Here is a 22722-nt window from a genome sequence, read left to right as displayed (position 1 = left end):
GATGGATCAATACCCTCCAAGGTAACCTTTTATACAAAACACAGCTTTAAGTCAAATGTCAACTTTGCATACTATTCTTATTGACATAAAATTAAAACCAACTCAACTATTTCTATGCATTACCTATTCGGGCAGTCACAGACCTGAATAAATATTTGTGTAGTATTCTCCATTACCTAGGCTGAGAATTTTCCTCATACATTCTTTCTTTCCCCTCCTTGAAGAGGCTTATGGTCTGCTTAGTTTTCTTCATCAAATTCTCCATGAACACCCTAAAATACTCATTTTCTCCAAGGGTCTCCATCTTCCCCTCATATCTTGACAGGATAGTGCGGAGATGCTGGTAGGTGTCTGGCAGCAGGTCTAAGATATAAGGTGGGCTATTCTTTAGCGCCAGCTTTGGGTTCTGACACAACCGCACCACCTGCAACAAATGGAAAAGAAGGGCTATTACTTGGAGGATCTTAAGGGCAATTTCCTTTTTTAAGTTTAGAAAGTTATAAAATATGTGCTCTTTTGTGGAAATACGAAAAATGCACAAGAATATAAGAAATGATCCATAACCCACACACACACCCACAGGCAATCACTTTACATTTTTAGTAGTCTCCCTAGAGGGTGGGTTCTTAAAACCGTATCTAACAGTTCAGACAACACAATAGAAGACTAACAATTGGGGTGGGGAAGACATCCATATACATGCCTAAAAAATGCTAGATGAAGCATGGCGAATTCCTCTGAAATGCATGGCTCACGCCACAGCAGAATAAAGAAAATTTCCAGGGGCAGAAATAAAGAACGTGGCTGCCCTGGGAGGTAAACCTGGTAACGTAGGAGATTAGAACTTTAACAACCACTAGGGGACAGGAGCACAGAGGCCTTGGACCCAGCAAAGAGTTGAACTGAGACACCATTCCTTCCCATATAAATGCAGAACTCTCAGAATTTGCCTAGCTAATTCCTTTTACCTTCTTTTACTTTCAACTTTTCTCAGTTCTTAGTTTTAAGTAGGTCTCTTTTAAAGAACATATAGTTAGACTTCTTTAATCTAATGTAACAATCTTTGTTTTTTAACTGGTGAATTTATTTGTTGTAATGACTAATAATTTGTACTTATTCCTACCATCTTATTTAGTACTTTCCATTTACGTGGATTTTTGTGTGTCTGGAAGAGACATAAATTAGTGGGACAGAAAAGTCTAGAAATAGACCCTCACATATATAGACCCTTGACATCACAAAGGAGTGATCTTTCCCCAAAACAGTAGTGGAACAATCCATATAGGAAAAAAAGAAAATCAAACTAAACCCTTACCTTACACTATGCAAAAAAACAAAACAAAAAACCTAGATGGGCTCCAGACCTAAATGTGAAAGGCAAATAAAGCTTTAGAAGATAAGAAAACTATCTTTCATTACTTCATGATGGAGAAAAAATTCTTAAACAGGACCATAAAAAACATTAATAAAGGAAAATATTAATTAAATTCTACTATACTCTAAAAGAACTTTTAAGATACGACAAAAGAGTAAAAACACATATACAAAATCAGAGAAGATATTTACAATATGTATATATCCAGACATACATATCCAGAATATATAAAGAACATCTACAAAGCAGTAAGATAGGGACGATTTTTTCTTTTTTTCTTTTTTTTGGCTACACCGAGCAGCACACAGGATCTTAGTTCCCTGACCAGGGATCAAACCCGTGGCCCCTGCAGTGGAAGCATGGAGTCCTAACCATGCTTGGACCACCTGGGAATTCCCAAAAATGGACAAAAGACTTGAATAAAAACTTGACAAAAGAAGATATCCAGGCTTCCCTGGTGGCGCAGTGGTTGAGGGTCCGCCTGCTGATGCAGGGGACGCGGGTTTGTGCCCTGGTCCGGGAGGATCACACATGCCGCAGAGCGGCTGGGCCCGTGAGCCATGGCCGCTGGGCCTGCGTGTCCGGAGCCTGTGCTCCACAACGGGAGAGACCACAACAGAGAGAGGCCCACGTACCGCAAAAAAAAAAAAAAAAACAAACAAAAAAAAGAAGATATCCAAACAACCAATAAACATATGAAATGGTGCTTAATCTCATTAATCATTTTAATTTCATTAAAATGACAATTGTAAGCTCTCAATTAGATACTATCACACACACCAAATTGGCAATGCCAACCACTGGCAAGGAGCAAGGACCTTCAAATACTGCTGGTGGAAATCTAAACTAATAAAACCACCTTGGAAGATAGTTCAGCACTGTATTGTCAGGCTAAAGACTTATATGCCCTACAAACCTGCAGATCTCCACCTGGAAAGGTATACTGGGATACACATACAAAAATGTGTAACAACTAACAACTGCAAACAACCCAGATGTCCATCAACAGTAGAGTGGATAAACTGTAGTATATTTATTAGCAACAATACACTACCATGAAGGAAACAATAGCAAAGATCAATAAAACTAAAAGCTGGTTCTTTGAGAAGATAAACAAAATTGATAAACCATTAGCCAGACTCATCAAGAAAAAAAGGGAGAAGGCTCAAATCAATAGAATTAGAAATGAAAAAGGAGAAGTAACAACTGACACTGCAGAAATACAAATGATTATGAGAGATTACTACAAGCAACTCTATGCCAATAAAATGGACAACCTGGAAGAAATGGACAAATTCTTAGAAATGCACAACCTGCCGAGACTGAACCAGGAAGAAATAGAAAATATGGACAGACCAATCACAAGCACTGAAATTGAAACTGTGATTTAAAATCTTCCAACAAACAAAAGCCCAGGACCAGATGGCTTCACAGGCGAATTCTATCAAACATTTAGAGAAGAGCTAACACCTATCCTTCTAAAACTCTTCCAAAAGATAGCAGAGGGAGGAACACTCCCAAACTCATTCTATGAGGCCACCATCACCCTGATACCAAACCAAAGACGTCACAAAGAAAGAAAACTAAAGGCCAATATCACTGATGAACATAGATGCAAAAATCCTCAACAAAATACTAGCAGACAGAATCCAACAGCACATTAAAAGGATCATACGCCATGATCAAGTGGGGTTTATTCCAGGAATGCAAGAATTCTTCAATATACGCAAATCAATCAACGTGATACACCATATCAACAAACTGAAGAAGAAAAACCATATGATCATCTCAATAGATGCAGAGAAAGCTTTTGACAAAATTCAACACCCATTTATGACAAAAACCCTGCAGAAAGTAGGCATAGAGGGAACTTTCCTCAACATAATAAAGGCCATATATGACAAACCCACAGACAACATCATCCTCAAGGATGAAAAACTGAAACCATTTCCACTAAGATCAGGAACAAGACAAGGTTGCCCACTCTCACCTCTCTTATTCAACATAGTTTTGGAAGTCCTAGCCACAGCAATCAGAGAAGAAAAAAAATAAAAGGAATCCAAATCGGAAAAGAAGAAGTAAAACTGTCACTGTTTGCAGATGACATGATACTATACATAGAGAATCCTAAAGATGCTACCAGAAAACTACTAGAGCTAATCAATGAATTTGGTAAAGTAGCAGGATACAAAATTAATGCACAGAAATCTCTGGCATTCTTATACACTAATGATGAAAAATCTGAAAGTAAATTAAGAAAACACTCCCATTTACCACTGCAACAAAAAGAGTAAAATATCTAGGAATAAACCTACCTAAAGAGACAAAAGACCTGTATGCAGAAAATTATAGGACACTGATGAAAGAAATTAAAAATGATACAAATAGATGGAGAGATATACCATGTTCTTGGACTGGAAGAATCAACATTGTGAAAATGACTCTACTACCTAAAGCAATCTACAGATTCAATGCAATCCCTATCAAACTACCAATGGCATTTTTTACAGAACTAGAACAAAAAATTTCACAATTTGTACGGAAACACAAAAGACCCCGAATAGCCAAAGCAATCTTGAGAATGAAAAATGGAGCTGGAGGAATCAGGCTCCCTGACTTCAGACTATACTACAAAGATACAGTAATCAAGACAGTATGGTACTGGCACAAAAACAGAAATATAGATCAATGGAACAGGATAGAAAGCCCAGAGGTAAACCCGCGCACATATGGTCACCTTATCTTTGATAAAGGAGGCAAGAATATACAGTGGAGAAAAGACAGTGTCTTCAATAAGTGGTGCTGGGAAAACTGGACAGGTACATGTAAAAGTATGAAATTAGAACACTCCCTAACACCATATACAAAAATAAACTCAAAATGGGTTAAAGACCTAAATGTAAGGACAGACGCTATCAAACAGAGGAAGACATAGGCAGAACACTCTATGACATAAATCACAGCAAGATCCTTTTTGACCCACCTCCTAGAGAAATGGAAATAAAAACAAATATAAACAAATGGGACCTAATGAAACTTTAAAGTTTTTGCACAGCAAAGGAGACCATAAACAAGACCAAAAGATACCCCTCAGAATGGGAGAAAATATTTGCAAATGAAGCAACTGACAAAGGATTAATCTCCAAAATTTACAAGCAGCTCATGCAGCTCAATAACAAAAAAACAAACAACCCAATCCAAAAATGGGCAGACCTAAATAGACATTCCTCCAAAGAAGATATACAGATTGCCAACAGACACATGAAAGAATGCTCAACATCATTAATCATTAGAGAAATGCAAATCAAAACTACAATGAGATATCATGTCACACCAGTTAAAATGGCCATCATCAAAAAATCTAGAAACAATAAATGCTGGAGAGGGTGTGGAGAAAAGGGAACACTCTTGCACCATTGGTGGGAATGTAAATTGATATAACCACTATGGAGAACAGTATGGAGATTCCTTAAAAAACTACAAATAGAACTACCATATGACCCAGCAATCCCACTACTGGGCATATACCCTGAGAAAATCATAATTCAAAGAGTCATGTACCAAAATGTTCACTGCAGCTCTATTTACAATAGCCAGGACATGGAAGCAACCTAAGTGTCCATTAACAGATGAATGGATAAAGAAGATGTGGCACATATATACAATGGAATATTACTCAGCCATAAAAAGAAATGAAACTGAGTTATTTGTAGTGAGGTGGATGGACCTGGAGTCTGTCATACACAGTGAAGTAAGTCAGAAGGAGAAAAACAAATACCGTATGCTAACAGATATATATAGAATCTAAGAAAAAAAAAAGTCATGAAGAGCCTAGGGGTAGGACGGGAATAAAACACAGACCTACTAGAGCATGGACTTGAAGATATGGGGAGGGGGAAGGGTAAGCTGTGACGAAGTCAGAGAGTGGCATGGACATATATACACTACCAAACATAGGGTGGATAGCTAGTGGGAAGCAGCCACATAGCACAGGGAGATCAGCCAGGTGGTTTGTGACCACCTAGAGGGGTAGGATAGGGAGGGTGGGAGACACAAGAGGAGAGAGATATGGGAACATATGTATATGTATAACTGATTCACTTTGTTGTAAAGCAAAAACTAACACACCATTGTAAAGCAATTATACTCCAATAAAGATGTTAAAAAAAAAAATACACTACCACATGGATGCTCCTCTCAAACAAAGTAGATCTAAAGAAATCAGAAACCAAATATATATATTACAATTACATGTATATGACTACATTACTATTACAAAGATATCCCTCTAAAATATATTGATGCAATATGCATACATAGGTGGTAAAAATATAAGTAACAGAAAGAAAATAATTTTACTTTACTTGTAGCTGATTTTCTGTATTCTTATATTTAATGCATGACTTTGTCATGCAGAATATAGCTGGTTTCCTTTTAATTCTGACAATCTTTGATTTTAACCAATTTGACCTGTTTACACTTCAACTATGAAACTTATTATTGTAGGTCAAATACTGGCAATTTCATATGGTTCACTTAATAAGTACTGATCCTATAATAAATAATAAAATAATTTACTATTTGTTTCCTATGTATCTCTCCTGTTTCATCTTCCTTTACCTCCCCTTTCTTGCCCTCTTCTGGTTTAAGCATTTTTTTATTTTCCCAATTTTCTCCCCCATCAGCTTGCCAAATATATATTGTTTTACTACTCTTTAAATGAATACCTTAGTAATTATAAAATGCATCTGATTCATTAAATCTTATATGAAGTAGTACTTTTACCATTTCTCAGACAACGCAAGGAACTTGGGACACTAACTCCATTTACTCTTTTCAAGTTATGTGCTATTTACTATCATACATTTCCATAAATCATATGAAGTCCACAAGTCATTATTATTCCTATTACTTGTTATTATTTTATACGGCCAATATTCATTCACATTTACCCACACAACCCCCCTTCCCAATGCTCTTCATTGCATCTGAAATCATTTTCCTTCAGCCTAAAGAACATCCTTTAGTATTTCCTTTAGGGTATAGGCTGCTGGCTACAAATTCTCCTCAGTTTTTGTTTATCTGAAAACATCTTTATTTTGTAACCACTTTTAAAGGCTATTTTCCCTGGATAAGGATTGGCAGTTATTTTCTGTCATCACTTTATAGCTACAGGCATACCTCGGAGATATAGCAGTTTCGGTACCAAACCACTGCAATAAAGGGAGTATGGCAATAAAGCAAGAATTGCAATAAAGCAACTCACATAAAATTTTTGGTTCCCCAGTGCATATAAAAGTTATGTTTACACTATACTATAGTCTATTAAGTGTGCAAGACATAGTATTATTTTTAAAAATACATACCTTAATTTAAAAATGCTTTATTACTAAAAAATGCTAATCATCAACTGACAACACAGGGTTGCCACAGACCTTCAATTTATAAAAAAACGCATTATCTGTTAAGTGCAATAAAATGAAGTGCAGTAAAATGAGGAATGCCTTCTAGATGCCACTGACACTGTTGAAAAGTCAGGCTGTCAGTCTCACTGTTGCTCCTTTGAAGATAAAATGTCTTATTCTGTGGTTGCTTTTAAGATTTCTCTTTGCCTCGGGTTTTCAACAGTTTTACTAGGATGTGCCTAGGTGTAGTTTACTCTGGATTTTTCCTGGTGTTTATTCTTTAATTTGGAACTTGATAATTTCTGTCAGTTTTGGAAAATTCTCAGCCAATTTCTCATCAGATATTGCTTTTGCCCCATTCTCTTTCCTCTCTCCTTCTGAACTTCAAGACCTTATACATGAGACCTTTACTCAATATTCCATATGCCTCTCATACTCTTTTCTGTATTCTCCATCCTTTTGTCTCTCAACGCTTCAGTCTGGATTTTTTTTTTTTCTGACTTACCTTCTACCTCATTAATTTTTCCTTCAGCTTTACGCTATTAAACCCACCCACTAAGTTAACAATCAGTTCTTGTGTTTTTCAGTTCTAGAATTTCTATTTCATTATTTACCATTTCAGATCTCTGACAAAATTATCTATTTTATCTTTAATTCTTCTAAGACATTAATCATAGATATAAGTCCATGACTGACATCTCAAATATCTGTATCCCCTGTAAGTATGTATCTTTTACCAATCTTTCCTGTTGGTTTTCAGTTGTAGTTTGTTTTTTCATAAGCTTAATTATTTTTTATTGAGTGCTGAACACTGTATATAAAAAATTATAGAGACAATCTGAGGCTACGGATGATGTTATTCAGAAAGGATTTACTTTTGCTTCTAGCAGACAGATTTGGCTAGGGACACTAGGAATTCCAGGTCATCTTAATCTAAACCAAAATTGAGAAGATTAAAAAGCTGGGCTTCAGTCTTCAGTGCCCTGTAAAGACTGGTTTACTTCTGTTTCACCCTTACTCCTACAATTCAGGCCCTCAGGGACCCAACCCCAAAACCTAGAGTGTTTCCCAGGACCCTCCACCTTGGCAGGCCCTAATTCCAATTTTTTGTCCTCCTTGACATGAGCATGTTGAAAACTCTATTCAGCCTCTCAGCTATCACTTCCAGAATCAGCAATGACCTCATGGAAAAGGCAGCCTCAAAAATAAGGCTTACCTCTCAGAGCTTTCCTTATCTTCCAGAACCTGGCCTCTAATTCCTCACTGCCTTTATAGCTCTTCAACATCTTCTAGCTTTTCTAGTTGCCAGCAGTATTATTTAGTTCAAAACAACCTAGTCTAACAATGGTAGAAGCAGAAGTCTGATTTCTTACTTTATTTAATATTTTAAAATGCCTATTTTCTTGCAGCACCAAAAGTTCATTATAAACTTTTTAAAGGTGTCTAAATGATTCCACTCTATAGACATACCATATCCTAAACCATCCTCTCCACTTTAACATTTATACTGTTTTTAAGTCTTCGCTATTACAAGTGTCACTGTGATGAACATCTTTGGGCATTTTATTCTTCTAAACATCAGATTATTTCCTTAGGATAGATCCCCCAGAAGTGGGATCACTAGGTCCATCTGGAACAATTGCAAAATTCCAATTTAATTACTAATGTCTCTTCAAATGATGTAAGACAATATTAAAAATTTTAAACTAAATATTTTATCCTCTGTACATCATTTCCTGTACTCTTGAAAACGAGCCCTATATAAGCCTGGCAAATAAAGACAAGCTGAATCAACAAAAATATCTGATTTATGAATATTTTAACAGTGTTTTAGGAAGCTGCTCATCCTATCAAGGGTTTCAAGCCAAAAGGGAACAACATAGCCAAGAAAAAAAGACTACCTCAGAAGACAGCTATATTCTAAATGCAACAGAGTTAAAAACTCATGCTAATTAAAATAAATAGTACCCAATTTATAAGTATTACATTCTAAAACCTCATTTGGAAGACAGGTATTTATGATTCAGAATATATTTTTACAGAATACATAATAAAAATATTAAAATGGTAGGTTCTTAAATAGTCCATGGAGGGAGTTAGGGGAGACTGACATTGAGACTAAGAGATCAAGATTCTGTAAAGACTACAAGAGGTTATATGATCCAAGGTTTTTATCTTCAGGGAATACTGAGCATATTTTATATGGAGAAAGTACCAGAAGAGAAAAAGATAAAAGAAAATGGAAAATGGGATCTACAACACAGCTAGAACACTAAACACCCAATACCATTAAAAGAAGAGACACTTCCTTCCTTTAAAACAGGAAGAAACGGGGCTTCCCTGGTGGCGCAGTGGTTGAGAGTCCGCCTGCCGATGCAGGGGACGCAGGTTCATGCCCCGGTCCGGGAAGATTCCACGTGCCGCGGAGCGGCTGGGCCCGTGAGCCATGGCCGCTGAGCCTGCGCGTCCGGAGCCTGTGCTCCGCAACGAGAGAGGCCACAACGGTGAGAGGCCCACATACCGCAAAAAAAAAAAAAAAAACAGGAAGAAAGGGAATGAGGGCAGGTTTAGACAGACACAAATTCAGAGATATGAAGGCTGTACGTTTAAGAAGATTGCACCTGGTTTTGATTTTTCTCAACGTATCCATTCAACAAATATATGTCAGGCACTGGGACACAGAAGTAAAAATACCATACCGCTGAATCTGAGAGGAATCAGGCAATAAACAACAAAAAGGATATCAACAAGAAAAATATCAGGTTCTATGCACACAATTAAAATAGAATAATAAGAAAATGCTGGATGACTACTTTAGCACAGTGAGTAGGGGAAGCTTCTCTGAGGTGAATTTAGGCTAAGAGTTAAAATTACAGGAAGGAGGGCTTCCCTGGTGGCGCAGTGGTTGAGAGTCTGCCTGCCGATGCAGGGGACACGGGTTCGTGGCCCGGTCCGGGAGGATCCCACGTGCCGCAGAGCGGCTGGGCCCGTGAGCCATGGCCGCTGAGCCTGCGCGTCTGGAGCCTGTGCTCCGCAACGGGAGAGGCCACAACAGTGAGAGGCCCGCGTACTGCAAAAAAAAAAAAAAAAAATTACAGGAAGGAGCCCGTCATGTAGAATCAGCAGAAGAGTAGCCCAAACAGAGGGGAAAACTAATCCAACAGCCTTAAAGTGAGAATAGGTTTGGATTTGAGGAATAGAAAGGTCAGTGAGACTGAAGTGTAGAGAGCAAGGTGAAGAGGGTCATTAAGGGAGAGATGTGGAGTATCAGAGAATTAACAAGGAGACAGTATGATGAAGCCTAAAATATAAGCTTTTATGTGTTGAATTAAAATTAAAATGTTTTAGTATCTTGACAAGATTACACCAAACAGCCACATCAGAATGTCCTGTTTAGGTCATTTACCTTCAGTAAATTTCTTAACCTCTGAGCCTTAGTTCTACCTGTAACAAAGCGATAATACCCACCTCATAAAAAATGTTTATGAAAGGACTGCACAGTTTCCAATAAAGTGCTAGTTCCCTCCCCATTTCCATACAACTCGACCAGGTTTATCTGCAGGTTAGGCAGGAATTATCTATTGAAGACAGAATGTTAGACCTCATATCACCCTTTGTTGACTCCCAGAAACTGACATCCTTATTCCTACCATCTGGCCAGGCCACAGCTACCCTTCCAAACCTGCATGGTTTCTGACTACTTGGTAACCAAGGAATAGAGAAAAGGCAGCAGGCCACCCAAGAACAGGGTGACCAACAATCTGCAAAAACTACAGTATCCACTCCTTCAAAGGTCCGACCCAAGCAGAGCTCCCCCCAAATTATTTACATTTATATCCAGAGCTACACATGCCAACCCATAATATATTCTCCCTATTTAAAGGCAAATGCATTAACATTAAGAACTCAGGTTAAAATGCATTATTTGCCTAATACCTCTGGAAAAAAAGGTATACTTCCTTTCAACAACAACAAAACTAAAATAAAATTGCTCTGCCCAACCTATAGTAAGCAATTAATAAACACTGATAAATGACAATGACCTGAAAAAACATATTACCCCTCATAACAGATTTAAAATATCATGAGTTTTTAAATGTCTCCCAAACACTTGATTAGTTCACATTTTCAAACTACTATCATGTACGTTCCACAAATGTTATCAGTCCCTCCTTAGAATGTGACCTTGTAAAGATCAATTGTAGATTAAATATCTGCTTTTCTCAAGATCTTTCAAAGATAAATCAATCACATGACCAGGGAAATCAGAACCCCTTAACACTAACACAGACCATAAAGTAAGTATATAGGTAGAGCAATTCTTTTTTTTTTTTTTTTTTTTTTTTGCGGTACACGGGCCTCTCACTGTTGTGGCCTCTCCCGTTGCGGAGCACAGACTCCAGACGCGCAGGCTCAGCGGCCATGGCTCACGGGCCCAGCCGCTGAGCGGCATGTGGGATCTTCCCGGACCGGGGCACGAACCTGTGTCCCCTGCATCGGCAGGTGGATTATCAACCATTGCGCCACCAGGGAAGCCCAGAGCAATTCTTTTGACATTAAAATCTTCCGTAAAAAAAAAAAAAATCCCTAAATATTTATAACCTCTAGGGAAAAAGTTTCCAAAAGGCTTTGTGAATAATTCAACTCAATAGTTAACAAACATCAAAAGCCAAAAGAACCTGCCTTTATCAGTGAATGTTAAATTGGCAGTTTTAGTTAACCTCTAAAGCACAAATGTGCATTCTGAGCTTAAAAAATTCACCAAAAAATTTCCGAAAGATATTTTCCTGCTTAGTCTATTCTCAATTTTATTTTGCTTTCCAAGTCTTACAATAGCAAAAATGGCTTCCTTTTGTTTACTTCTGCCTGTACATTTACAGCATCACTCAGAACAATGTCAAAAAGAAACATCCTTAGCTCTGGGAAACCAACAGTATCCTTGCACAGCTGCCATATACTCCATTCATAATAGCTTCCTCACTGGCCTAGCTCCTCCCTTTGCTTCTGCCAAGGACTCAATGGTCAATAGAAAAAATTTCGAAACTGCTATGATTACAATAAAGAGGAATAAAATTATGTTTGGAAATTGCTGAATTTTTAAAAACAGAAAAGTTACAGAGAACAGTGCCTATGCCTAATTCTGTTCTGAACACAGAATCTTTTCTAACACTAAGGAATTGTATTTCTAACTAGACAGAAAACTATAAGCATATATAACTGTGAATGACTAAGTATTTTTATCTCTGTAGACCTTAACTTATCCATGGAAGCATTTTTCATTTCAAACTTTTTCATATGTTAAAAAGCATGATTAAAATAAGCACTAAGCTTCAAAAGCAAGTATTCAGTATGGTGAGCTATACATAAAACACATAAAATGTGATTAGTTTTAAAAGAATCAGTTGCTCAAGAGAACAGGAGATACAGCAGAAGGGACACCAGGGTAGGAGTCCAGAGACCTGGGTCTTAGTCTGGTGACTGACATTAACTGGCTATGTGACCCTGGGCAAGTTACTCATCTCTCTGGGGCTCTCTCCCTCTATAAATTAAGAGTTAGATCAATCAATTTCTTTTCTTAAAGCTTCAAGTTTTAGAAACTAATCAACTCAGAAACTTGAAGAGATATAACAGTTTTACAAGTGTAACTACACAGTGAAGCTTTTAAATGAAAACTTAGGACTGTTTTTCAAAGAGAAATCAGAAACCCGTACGTTTTTTTAAAGAAACATAACATCACTAGATAATGGCCCCAAGAAAAAAAAGTCTTTTACTTCTAATTACTCTTCTCCATTACTGATTTATCAAAACCGATTCAGGGACTTGAACTGTAATTACTACCCAACACTTCTCAAATACCTCCCAACACTATTTATTAAAAGCACTATGTCACTTACAACTAATTACCAATCTCATTACTTTCACTTATCACATTAATTGCAGAAAAAAAAATACAGCCAGTACAATGTTGGAAATTAAATAACCGACATGTGCTAACATCTTAACCATGCAGTTTTTATACAGGGATTCTGTTTTTAAAAGGAAAATATGATTCTCTTCTCAGACTTATCAGTGCAAATTCAAACCAATATTTAGCATGAACTAGAGATTAAATGATTTTAGCATCATTTTTGGATGTCAGATCCTAATTAAGGCACAACTGTGAATAAGGATATTGTGGAGTTTCTCTGCTTGGTCTAGTCCCTCCCCAGTCCCAATCCTCTTTCTGGTCTCAAGGATTAAGTAAAGATTTGCCTAATGATTCCCACAGGGGGTTCCCTGATCCCTTTGAACACCTTCAGTTATATCACCAGTTTGCAAGTATGAGGACTGAGTCATCCTTAACTCCCTAGCACCCAGCAAAAAGTTCATGTTCAATGAAAGTGTGATGGTGGAAAAGGTGCCAACATAATGTTCACCTAAAGTAACTAGGAATCAGCTACATATTTAAATCAACAAACTAGACAAGGATTGTGGATGAAAGCAGACTTTGGAAGGCAATGTGCCAATATATACTTTTCAAACTTTAATGTATGATTCCTTTGACCCAGTACATTTCATTTCTAGAAGTTTATTCTAAAGAATGTTTAGCAATTGCATAATAGTCACTGCAACATTCTTCCTAGTATTAAAAATCAGAAATAACCTAGAAGACTATCAATATTTGTTAAATAAACATATATATCCATATTATAAAATCTTATACACCCCTTAAAAACAGAATTCAGGACTCCCCTAGTGGCGCAGTGCTTAAGAATCCACCTGCCAATGCAGGGGACATGGGTTCCAGCCATGGTCTGGGAAGATCCCACATGCCGCAGAGCAACTGAGCCCGTGCGTCACAACTACTGAGCCTGCGCTCTAGAGCCCGCGAGCAACAACTACTGAGCCCACGTGCCACAATTACTGAAGCCCGCCTGCCTAGAGCCCATGCTCTGCAACAAGAGAAGCCACCGCAATGAGAAGTCCACGCACCGCAACGAAGAGTAGCCCCTGCTCATAGCAACTACAGAAAGCCGGCGCACAGCAACAAAGACCCAATGCAGCCATAAATAAATAAATAAACAAACTTATAAAAAATAATTATTCAGGGAGACCTACATGTAGTATTAACATGGATAATCTCCATAATGTAGCAAAACATTTTTTAAATTCTAGAAGCATTCTTGTTTAAAAATCCCACTTTTGCTTAATGTGTAATTTTATAAGTATTACTTTCCAAATTTAAGAATAATTAATACCTTAAACATAAATAAGATACTCTACTGCCATTTCTTTTTCTTAAAATAAAATCTGTCAAGCTTATCTATAAAATAAAAGCAACTGTGGTATGCGGCCTTGCTACTTGAAGTGTGATCCCTGTCAGCAACACAGAATCTCAGGCCCTACACCAGATCTACTCAGACTCTACGTTTTAACAAGATCCCCAGATGATATGAATTCATGTTAAAGTCTGAGAGGCACTGGCTTATAAGAATCACTTAGAGGGACTTCCCTGGTGGCACAGTGGTTAAGAATCCACCTTCCAATGCAGGGGACACAGGTTCGGGCCCTGGTCCGGGGAGATCCCACATGCCACAGAGCAACTAAGCCCGTGCGCCACAACTATTGAGGCTGCACTCTAGAGCCCACAAGCCACAAGTACTGAGCCCGCGTGCCAAAACTACTGAAGCCCGCGCGACTAGAGCCCATGCTCCACAAGAGAAGCCACCACGACGAGAAGCCCGCGCACTGCAAAGAAGAGTAGCCCCGCTCGCCGCAACTAGAGAAAGCCCGCGTGCAGCAACGAAGACCCAATGCAGCCCAAAATAAATAAATAAATAATCTTTTTAAAGAAAGAAAAAAGGGCTTCCCGGTTGGCGCAGTGGTTGAGAGTCCGCCTGCCGATGCAGGGGACACGGGTTCGTGCCCCGGTCCGGGAGGAACCCACGTGCGGCGGAGTGGCTGGGCCCGTGAGCCATGGCCGCTGAGCCTGTGCTCCGCAACGGGAGAGGCCACAACAGTGAGATGCCCGCGTACCGCAAAAAAATTTTTTTAAATCACTTAGAGTCTGAACAACAGTTCAAGATCCACATAAAAAAAGAAAAGTATTAGTTGGGTGGCTTATGTTACTTAAACTCTCTGAATCTGTTTCTTTCTCATAAGACACATTATTTTGAAATTTTTGCTGTATCAGCAGATGTGAAATTGTAAACTGATCGGCAATATAAGGAATTATTAGAACTTGGTTATCAGTCTTAGTGAATAAATGCTAAAAAGGCAGCAATTTGCTCAAGTCATAAATCTTTCAAGGGCAATGCTATCCATCCAGCCTTCTCAGAGCTGCCTAGAAAAAGGGACTGGAGGGATGAACCCCAAACAGTAGACAGTGGTTACCTCTGGAGAGGGTAGTCATTTTTGCGGTATGAGAGTAAAAGGAGACCTGTACATTTTGTTCTGCATATTTTATGGTTCATAAATTGTTTTTCACCAAGAGTGCTATACCTGTGTACTGCTATTCAAAGTAGCTCTAAGAAAGGAGGCAGGAATTAGTATCCCATCCCCCTCAATGAAGTAGCAGTGAGTTGGCTTCATTTTAAGATTTCTTGTGGTTGATCCCAGAGCAAGAGGGAAGGTCAGTGGTGGCTGTAAGAAGGCGCCCAAGGCAGAGGAGTCTGCTAAGCAAGACTCGCCACCCATCCCAAAAGTTGCAGCGGGGAGACCCAGGGTCATTGCTGATTTAGGAGTTTCTATGGCAGTGACATTCCATCTCCTAGGGCTTGAATCCCCAGTGGGTGTGTACCACCAATACCATCACTGCACCCCTTTCCCCTCCTCCTTTTGGAAGCTGCTGCAGGAAGGAACATTGTGGGGACAGAGCTGAGGCTGGCTTCCAGTGCTCCTGGTTGACTACTCCCACCTATTTCCTTCCAGCACAAAATGTGCTAATCATGAAAACATTTCACAATGACTTGCTTGTTATAATCCCCCTCTTCCAACAAACCTAATGATCAGAATTAATTCTAAGATCAGAATTAACAACTTCATTGGAAAATGTGATTGAAATTTAGGCTCAGTTTTCAAACTAACGCTTAGTCCATTTTTCTTTTAATGCTCTAGGTTAGTCATTAAGGGGGTGATTTTCATAGTATAAACATTATCCGTATGTTTGACTATAACATGAACTCCACTGAAAGTGAAGACTTGGGGACCAATCTGCCCATGTGTATACAGCCAACAAACAACATATTAAAAACAGGTCATACTGCAGCAAGGGTCACCAAAAACTTCAACCAAAGCCACTAAATGAACAGAGCAGATTATGTTCTTCCCTGGCTTAACCCTACTTTTTTATTCCATATACCCTTCAAAATTTCTATCATCAATCACATGAAATGCTCAGTGAGCTCACGTTTCATACGGAACTAGGGAGAATTTTACATCCCTTGGGGGAATTCTTAATAGGCATGAAAACAACACCACCTTTTTGTTTACAATGACTGTATATTACCCTTATAACCAAAAAGGTAAAACTACTTTTAGTAAATGTTACTTTAATTCAACACTCAAAAAAAAAAGATTACCTACCTGATCCTCCTAATTAATCACACAGAAAATGAGGGAACATGTTTTGATCCCATTTTACTTTGTTAAAATGTTTGCACTTCATTCAGCAAGTACTATGTGTTAGGCACAGGAACTGATGTTAAGACAAAGCCTTGGGACTTCCCTGGTGGCGCAGTGTTTAAGAGTCCGCTTGCCAATGCAGGGGACACGCGTTCGAGCCCTGGTCCAGGAAGATCCCACATGCCACGGAGCAACTAAGCCCCTGCGCCACAACTACTGAGCCTGCGCTCTAGAGCCCAAGAGCCACAACTGCTGAGCCCACACGCCTAGAGCCTGCACTCCGCAACAAAAAGCCCGCGCACCGCAACGAAGAGCAGCCCCCGCTCACCACAACTAGAGAACACAACTAGAGAAAGCCAGTGCACAGCAACGAAGAACCAGTGCAGCCAAAAATAAATTTTAAAAAAAGACAAAGCCTTGATCCTGAAGAGCTCTAGTGGAGAGACAGATGAAATAAAAAGTGGTAAATGCTATCACTTTTTTTTTTTTAAATGAATCCCAATACCTTTACTTTGAATCACAAATTCCTGGGTGACTAAAATTCCTAGAGTTAAAATTAAATTGGGAAGGGGGTGACTACCAGAAAATAAACACCTACTTTATTAATACAACAGCAACAGAAAGGGTTTCCAATTTTTAGAAGAAAAGTAACATGAACCAGCACCACCTGGTGGGTATTACAAGATGAAATGCCCATATTTATTGTTTTGAGAGCCCCCCACTGCACTGCAGATGTTTCGTCAAGGACAGCTGCCATCAGAGCTGAATGGCATGAATTAAGTGCAATGGGAGAATAACATGTACAAACCTCCATGATAACCATGCAAAGTAACCAGTCCACATAATTTGAAGAGACATAAACCCTTAACTTAAAAGAAGATATTTCTTTTAATGATACCAGTTAAACACCATGTTAACATCATTCAAGAGAACATGTACCTTGCCTGAGTGTGTGAATGGCGGGTGTGAGAGTGTGTGTGTGCGTGTGTGAGAATTGCTGTTGTATACCTACACAGATCACTTTCTGAAAAATGACTTCTGTTATCGAGACTTCGTTGAATACCTGAGAAGTTATACTGTATGGAGGAAATAACTAAGCCTTAGGAGGTGGGTAATCCTGGATTCCAAGTCAAGTTCCCCTATTAACTAAGTTACATAACCTCTCTGAGGCTAAGTATCCATAAAATAGGGATGATACTGCCAAAGAACTAGTGAAAGAAATAAATAAGTTTAATGTAATTAAAAATGATTCCCACACCCATAACTTTTCCTTTCAGAATTCCTCTGGGGCACACAAAGCAGTTTAATTTAATAAATATTTACAACGCACTTACTATTGTGTAAGGCCTTGTGACTGGACACTGCAGAAGATAAAAGAGATTATAGTTGCTATCCTCGTGGAGTTTACAATCTTCAGAGGTTAAGATAGAGAAGAAATATGTACATGATGTTTAAACTTAAGAGATCCCATATCACTTTGAACATACAGTCACTTACCACTATAATGCAATCTCTTGGAACATAAGAATTTACACCTAGCACTACTATGCTCCTGATTTAGTGAGCATGCAAGCTTAGGAAGAAAGGTAACAAGAAAGAGAGAAAAGAGTCCAATGAAACATACTGATTAATAAATTCTATTAAGTGCATCTTACTTCCAAAATACAGGAAGTTACTCAAGGTGCTTTTTTTTAGGGCAAGCAGAAGCTAGGTAGCAGAAGGATTATCTTTTTAAAATGCTTTTTTAAATCCATACTTTAAAGGAAAGCATTTTTCCCATAAATTATAGCCCATTAAATAAATGAACACCTTAAGGTTTTACTAACATAAGCTCATTTAAAATAAAAACATAGCATGGACTTAAAATACTGCCAGCATGATGCTCTACTTCAGAGGTGGACAAACTACAGCCTGCAGCCTTTTTTGTACACCTGCAAGATAAGAATGGCTTTCACATTTTTAAAGAGTTGTAAAAACAACAACAGGAAGAATATAGTGGGCTCCCCTGGTGACTCAGTGGTTAAGAATCCACCTGCCAATGCAGGGGACAAGGGTTTGATCCCCGGTCTGGGAAGATCCCACATGCCGTGGAGCAACTAAGCTCATGCGCCACAACTACTGAGCCTGTGCTCTAGAGCCCGTAAGCCACAACTACTGAGCCCGCGTGCCGCAACTACTGAAGCCCACGTGCCTACAGCCCGTGCTCCACAACGAGAGAAGCCACTGCAATGAGAAGCCCACGCATTGCAACAAAGAGTAGCCCCTGCTCGCCACAACTAGAGAAAGCCCACGGGCAGCAACGAAAACCCAACACAGCCAAAAATAAATAAATAAAATAAATTTATTTTTTAAAAAAAAGAATATAGGACTGCATATGTGGCCAGCAATGCCTAAAGTATTTACTATCTGTCCTGTGACAGAAAGTTTGCCAACTCCCACTCTACTTCATAATGGAATTTTGAGTCTCTCACTAAATTAAATACCTTGATACTTCTATATTTACATTCAAGGCAATTTATATGACTGCTCTCTTCACTCCCCTGCCCTGCTGTCGCTTTACTTACTAGCCATTTTCTTCACATACAAGTATCTTCACAAATACTAATTACAATATACCGGGGGTGGCAAAAAAAAACCCTAGAGGCTGACCATGTCTTCTGCTTAATAACAAGCATTCTAGCACAAGCATTTTTCCAAGAATGAGTTTAAGTTCTGCAGTGGAATAGTAAATTGAGCCTATGTTGACCAGAACCCATGAATTATGCCAACTTCTCCATCCGTATACATCCAATACTGGAGAAGAGGAGACAGTTCCCAGGGCTAAACCAATAAACTGATTAATAATAGGCTGGGATAATATTCACCTAGCTTCAACGACAAGGTTAAAATAGATATGATATGGTGACTTAGAGCTAAATTCAATAGATGTGTGGGACATCTATAGATTTGACACTAAGTTCTTCTCCACTTATATGGCATAAAGTCAAGAAGGGTTAGTGATACATTTAAGACTTTCAATAATAAAAATAAAGTGAAGGGCTTCCCTGGTGGCGCAGTAGTTGAGAGTCCGCCTGCCGATGCAGGGGACACGGGTTCGTGCCCCGGTCCGGGAGGATCCCACATGCCGCGTTGCGGCTGGGCCCGTGAGCCATGACAGCTGAGCCTGCGCGTCCGGAGCCTGTGCTCCGCTGCAGGAGAGGCCGCAACAGTGAGAGGCCCGCGTACCGCAAAAAAACAATAAATAAATAAAGTGAAAAAAGAGAACATCTATGCTCTAAACAGCAGGAGTAAAAGAGACGGTGAAATCTAACAACACTACAGAATTAGTCAGAAAATCTGAAAAGCAGGACGAACCTACTGGACTAATACATCAGAAAGAACCATTTTCATTTCAGCACAACCAGTAATATGTGATGTGGGGCAAAAAGTACTAAAAATCATTTTCCAAAACAAGCAACACAAGAATAAAACATTCCTTTCCCAACGCTAGAATGGAAAAGCTAGAAACCTACTTTCCTTGAAACTACCGAAACCTGAAAAGCATTGACTCAAAACCGAGAGGTCTTTATACTTCCCAAATAATTAAACATTCTGCAGAAGAAATCATAATTCAATTCACACTCTTTAAAGAGATGAATGAGAAAGACTTAAGGGGAAATCTTATTTTAAGGACTACATTACGCAGACTCAAAAGTTTGATCAAATGTTTATTATTTTTAAGTAGAGGTCTCTAATCAATATGATTTTGATACATCACATGTTGATACAATGAGAAACTAATTAGAAATGCAAATGTTTTTTCATTCCAGGAGAAACTTTTTAAGTCATTAACTCTAAATCCCTAAAATGCAAACCTACAATCTTCGGATTTTGAATATATTCCATATATATTTTCAAGGTGTCAATGCATTTAAAATTTCCTTTATGCCTAACTTTCTTTAATGGTTTTATTACAATTTCTAATAATGAAATTAGCATTATAACACCAATATAATCAACATACAAATACTTGTTTATTAATTACCATACCAATTACTTAACATGAGAAAAACCAGCAGTGAAAAAGTAGCTTCTGAAACCACTGGTATGCACTACAGGAGTGCTAACTCATACACAGGACTTATTAAGAATTTATATAGCACATTTATATTTGCCAAGTGCCTCATAGTCACTTTTATTAGCTGTTTCTAGTGCAAAACAATCCATGAAGAACTTTACAGAAGAGGAACCTAGGCCCAGAGAGGAACCAAAGAAAAACAATTTTACTCTGGAGGAAATAACACCATTCTCTTACAATATATGCCTGATCCTTCTAATCACCTTTCATGTGCAGAATGAATTCTGCAAAAATAAGTTATTAATAAATGTGAAAAATAGCAAGGAAATATTGAATTCTCTGGAACAAACCGTTAGACTGTTAAAACACTTTTAAATACTTGGAATACTAACTAAATACTAACTACTATGTTTCATTATACAGACACAACTATAAGGAAGTAACATTCTCTCAAATGCCAAACTTAAAGTGGGGTTATTTTTCACACTTGCTAAAAAAAAAAAAAAAAAAAAGTAACCAAAGCAGCTCATCTAACAAGTTTAAAGTCAGGTTCTGTAATAAGGAGTCAGGTTCTGTTACCAACAAAAGTAGAACCCAACGAAAAGCAGTGTGTGTAAGGAGGAAGTTCTGGAAGAAGTCAGAATCTGCTGCCTAACCCGCTCAGTCAACATATCTCTCCTAAAATAATGGTTATGACCCGAACTTGTGGTTTAATCAGTGCATATCTATCTCAACACCAGCAATGGTTCCCATTCAATGTTTTGGAGGAGAAAAACTCGAGCCAGCTCTAGATGTGGAGGAAAGTTCCTTCCTTGGCCCATTTAAACACCCCCCATTTATTTTCTCTCGGTGTTGCATCTGAATGAGAAGAAAAAACAGAAACAAAAACTATACGCTCACCTAGAGCGCAGTTTGCCTGCGGAGTTGTCAGGACCCCAGGTCTCGCAACCAGAGACCGTAAACGTAATTCCCTAGTCAGAGTAGCTCATCCAGCTAACAGTCCCAGCCGGTAAATCAAGCGCTCTTCCTCACCCCCTCCCTCCTATCTCCCGGGGCCAATTCCGTGACCCACATCCTTACACCCTGCACAGAGCCGCAAACTCTGCACCCCCATTATACTTCCTCCCTGGTGGCTCCCCAGTTACCCTTCACCCCTGCCGCCACCCCATCTTTGTCTCGCAACCCTAAACAGACACCTCAACGTTCCCTCACTCCCAACCGCAGCCCTTCCCCCACCGCCGACCCCCATCCTCCCGGTCTCCTCCCCACCCCCATATTCCCCACCCCTGCGCCCCGTCACCCCAGCTCCTCGCCTCCCCAGCCTCGCATGACCCGTCCCCTCCCCCAGCTTCCTCTGTCCCTTCCTTCCCGTCCCTCGGCCCCTCCGCCCACGCCCACCCCTGCTCCCGCGGGTCTTCTGCAGGCCTTTCACCTTGTCCATGAGCTTCCAGCACTTCTCCACCATCTTCTTGTCCACGGTCCCCGGAGGGTGGGGGCTGAGGTGGTGGTGGTGGTGGTGGTGGTGGTGCGGCTGGAAGGCGTCCTTCATAAGCCCGATCAGGCCGCCCGAGCCCGAACCCCCGGAGCCGCCGCCGCCCCCGGCCCCAGAGCTCTTTTTCACATTGCCGGCCATAGCCCGGGGAGGGTTAGGGGCCCAGCCGCGTCCGCCGGCTCCGCTTGGCTGCGAGTGAGGGAAAGAAGGAGAGCGTGAAGGAGGGGCCTCTCCCGGCCGCCGCCGTCACAGCCGCCGGCCGTCCGGGCGGAGGGAGGGGCGGTCGCGGGGAGGGGAGTGGGCGGCGCCGGGAGCGTGGGTCCGCGCGGGCTCGGCCCTTCAGAAAGCGCGAGCCCGGGGATGGGAGGAGCGCGCGGAGCGAGTGGCCGCGTCCGGACTGGGGAGCGACCCCTCCTGCGCCACCCCCTCCCGAGCCACAGCTCCCGGAAAGCTGCGGCCAAGTTTCCGCGCAGTTTTCCCCGCCCCTACCGCGAGGGGCGGGGTGGGTTGCTGCCCAGGCGGAGCCTTCGCGCTGCGCCCCCTGCTGGAGGAGCGGGGAAAGGTCGGGGCGGGGTCTAACGTGGAGCCTGCGCACTAGGCAGAAGCCGAGCCCTCCGTGCTCCTTGTGGGTTGTGGGATGATCCTCCTGGAGGCGGTCATTGGGCTATTTAAATTAAGACAGGTGGCCATAGAAGGAATCTGAACTTCAAGTCTTTACCCCACACCTGACAAATGAGGAAATTGAACTTAAAGTTGTTTGCTTCTTAACGCTGTGGGAGAAAAAAGGAAA

The 22722-nt window shown here is 40.1% G+C and overlaps 1 protein-coding gene across 1 annotated transcript in view; it reads right to left on the bottom strand.

The window, feature by feature from the left end:
* CBL (Cbl proto-oncogene) overlaps nt 1-22383 on the bottom strand; it is an 85117-nt gene extending 62734 nt beyond the window's left edge. Inside the window, exons 1-2 of the mRNA XM_059070603.2 lie at nt 21873-22383; nt 177-424 (exon numbers count right to left, since the gene is read on the bottom strand). Coding sequence (XP_058926586.1) covers nt 177-424; nt 21873-22073 — 449 coding nt within the window. The 5' untranslated portion in view covers nt 22074-22383. The remainder of the gene's footprint in view (nt 1-176; nt 425-21872) is intronic.
* Nucleotides 22384-22722: the final 339 nt, after the last annotated feature.

The sequence above is a fragment of the Kogia breviceps genome, chromosome 7 (assembly GCF_026419965.1).
Source record: "Kogia breviceps isolate mKogBre1 chromosome 7, mKogBre1 haplotype 1, whole genome shotgun sequence".
Classification (NCBI taxonomy): domain Eukaryota; kingdom Metazoa; phylum Chordata; class Mammalia; order Artiodactyla; family Physeteridae; genus Kogia; species Kogia breviceps.
The sequence above is the reverse complement of the archived record's forward strand: the minus strand, read 5'-3'. Positions and strand labels throughout refer to the sequence as shown.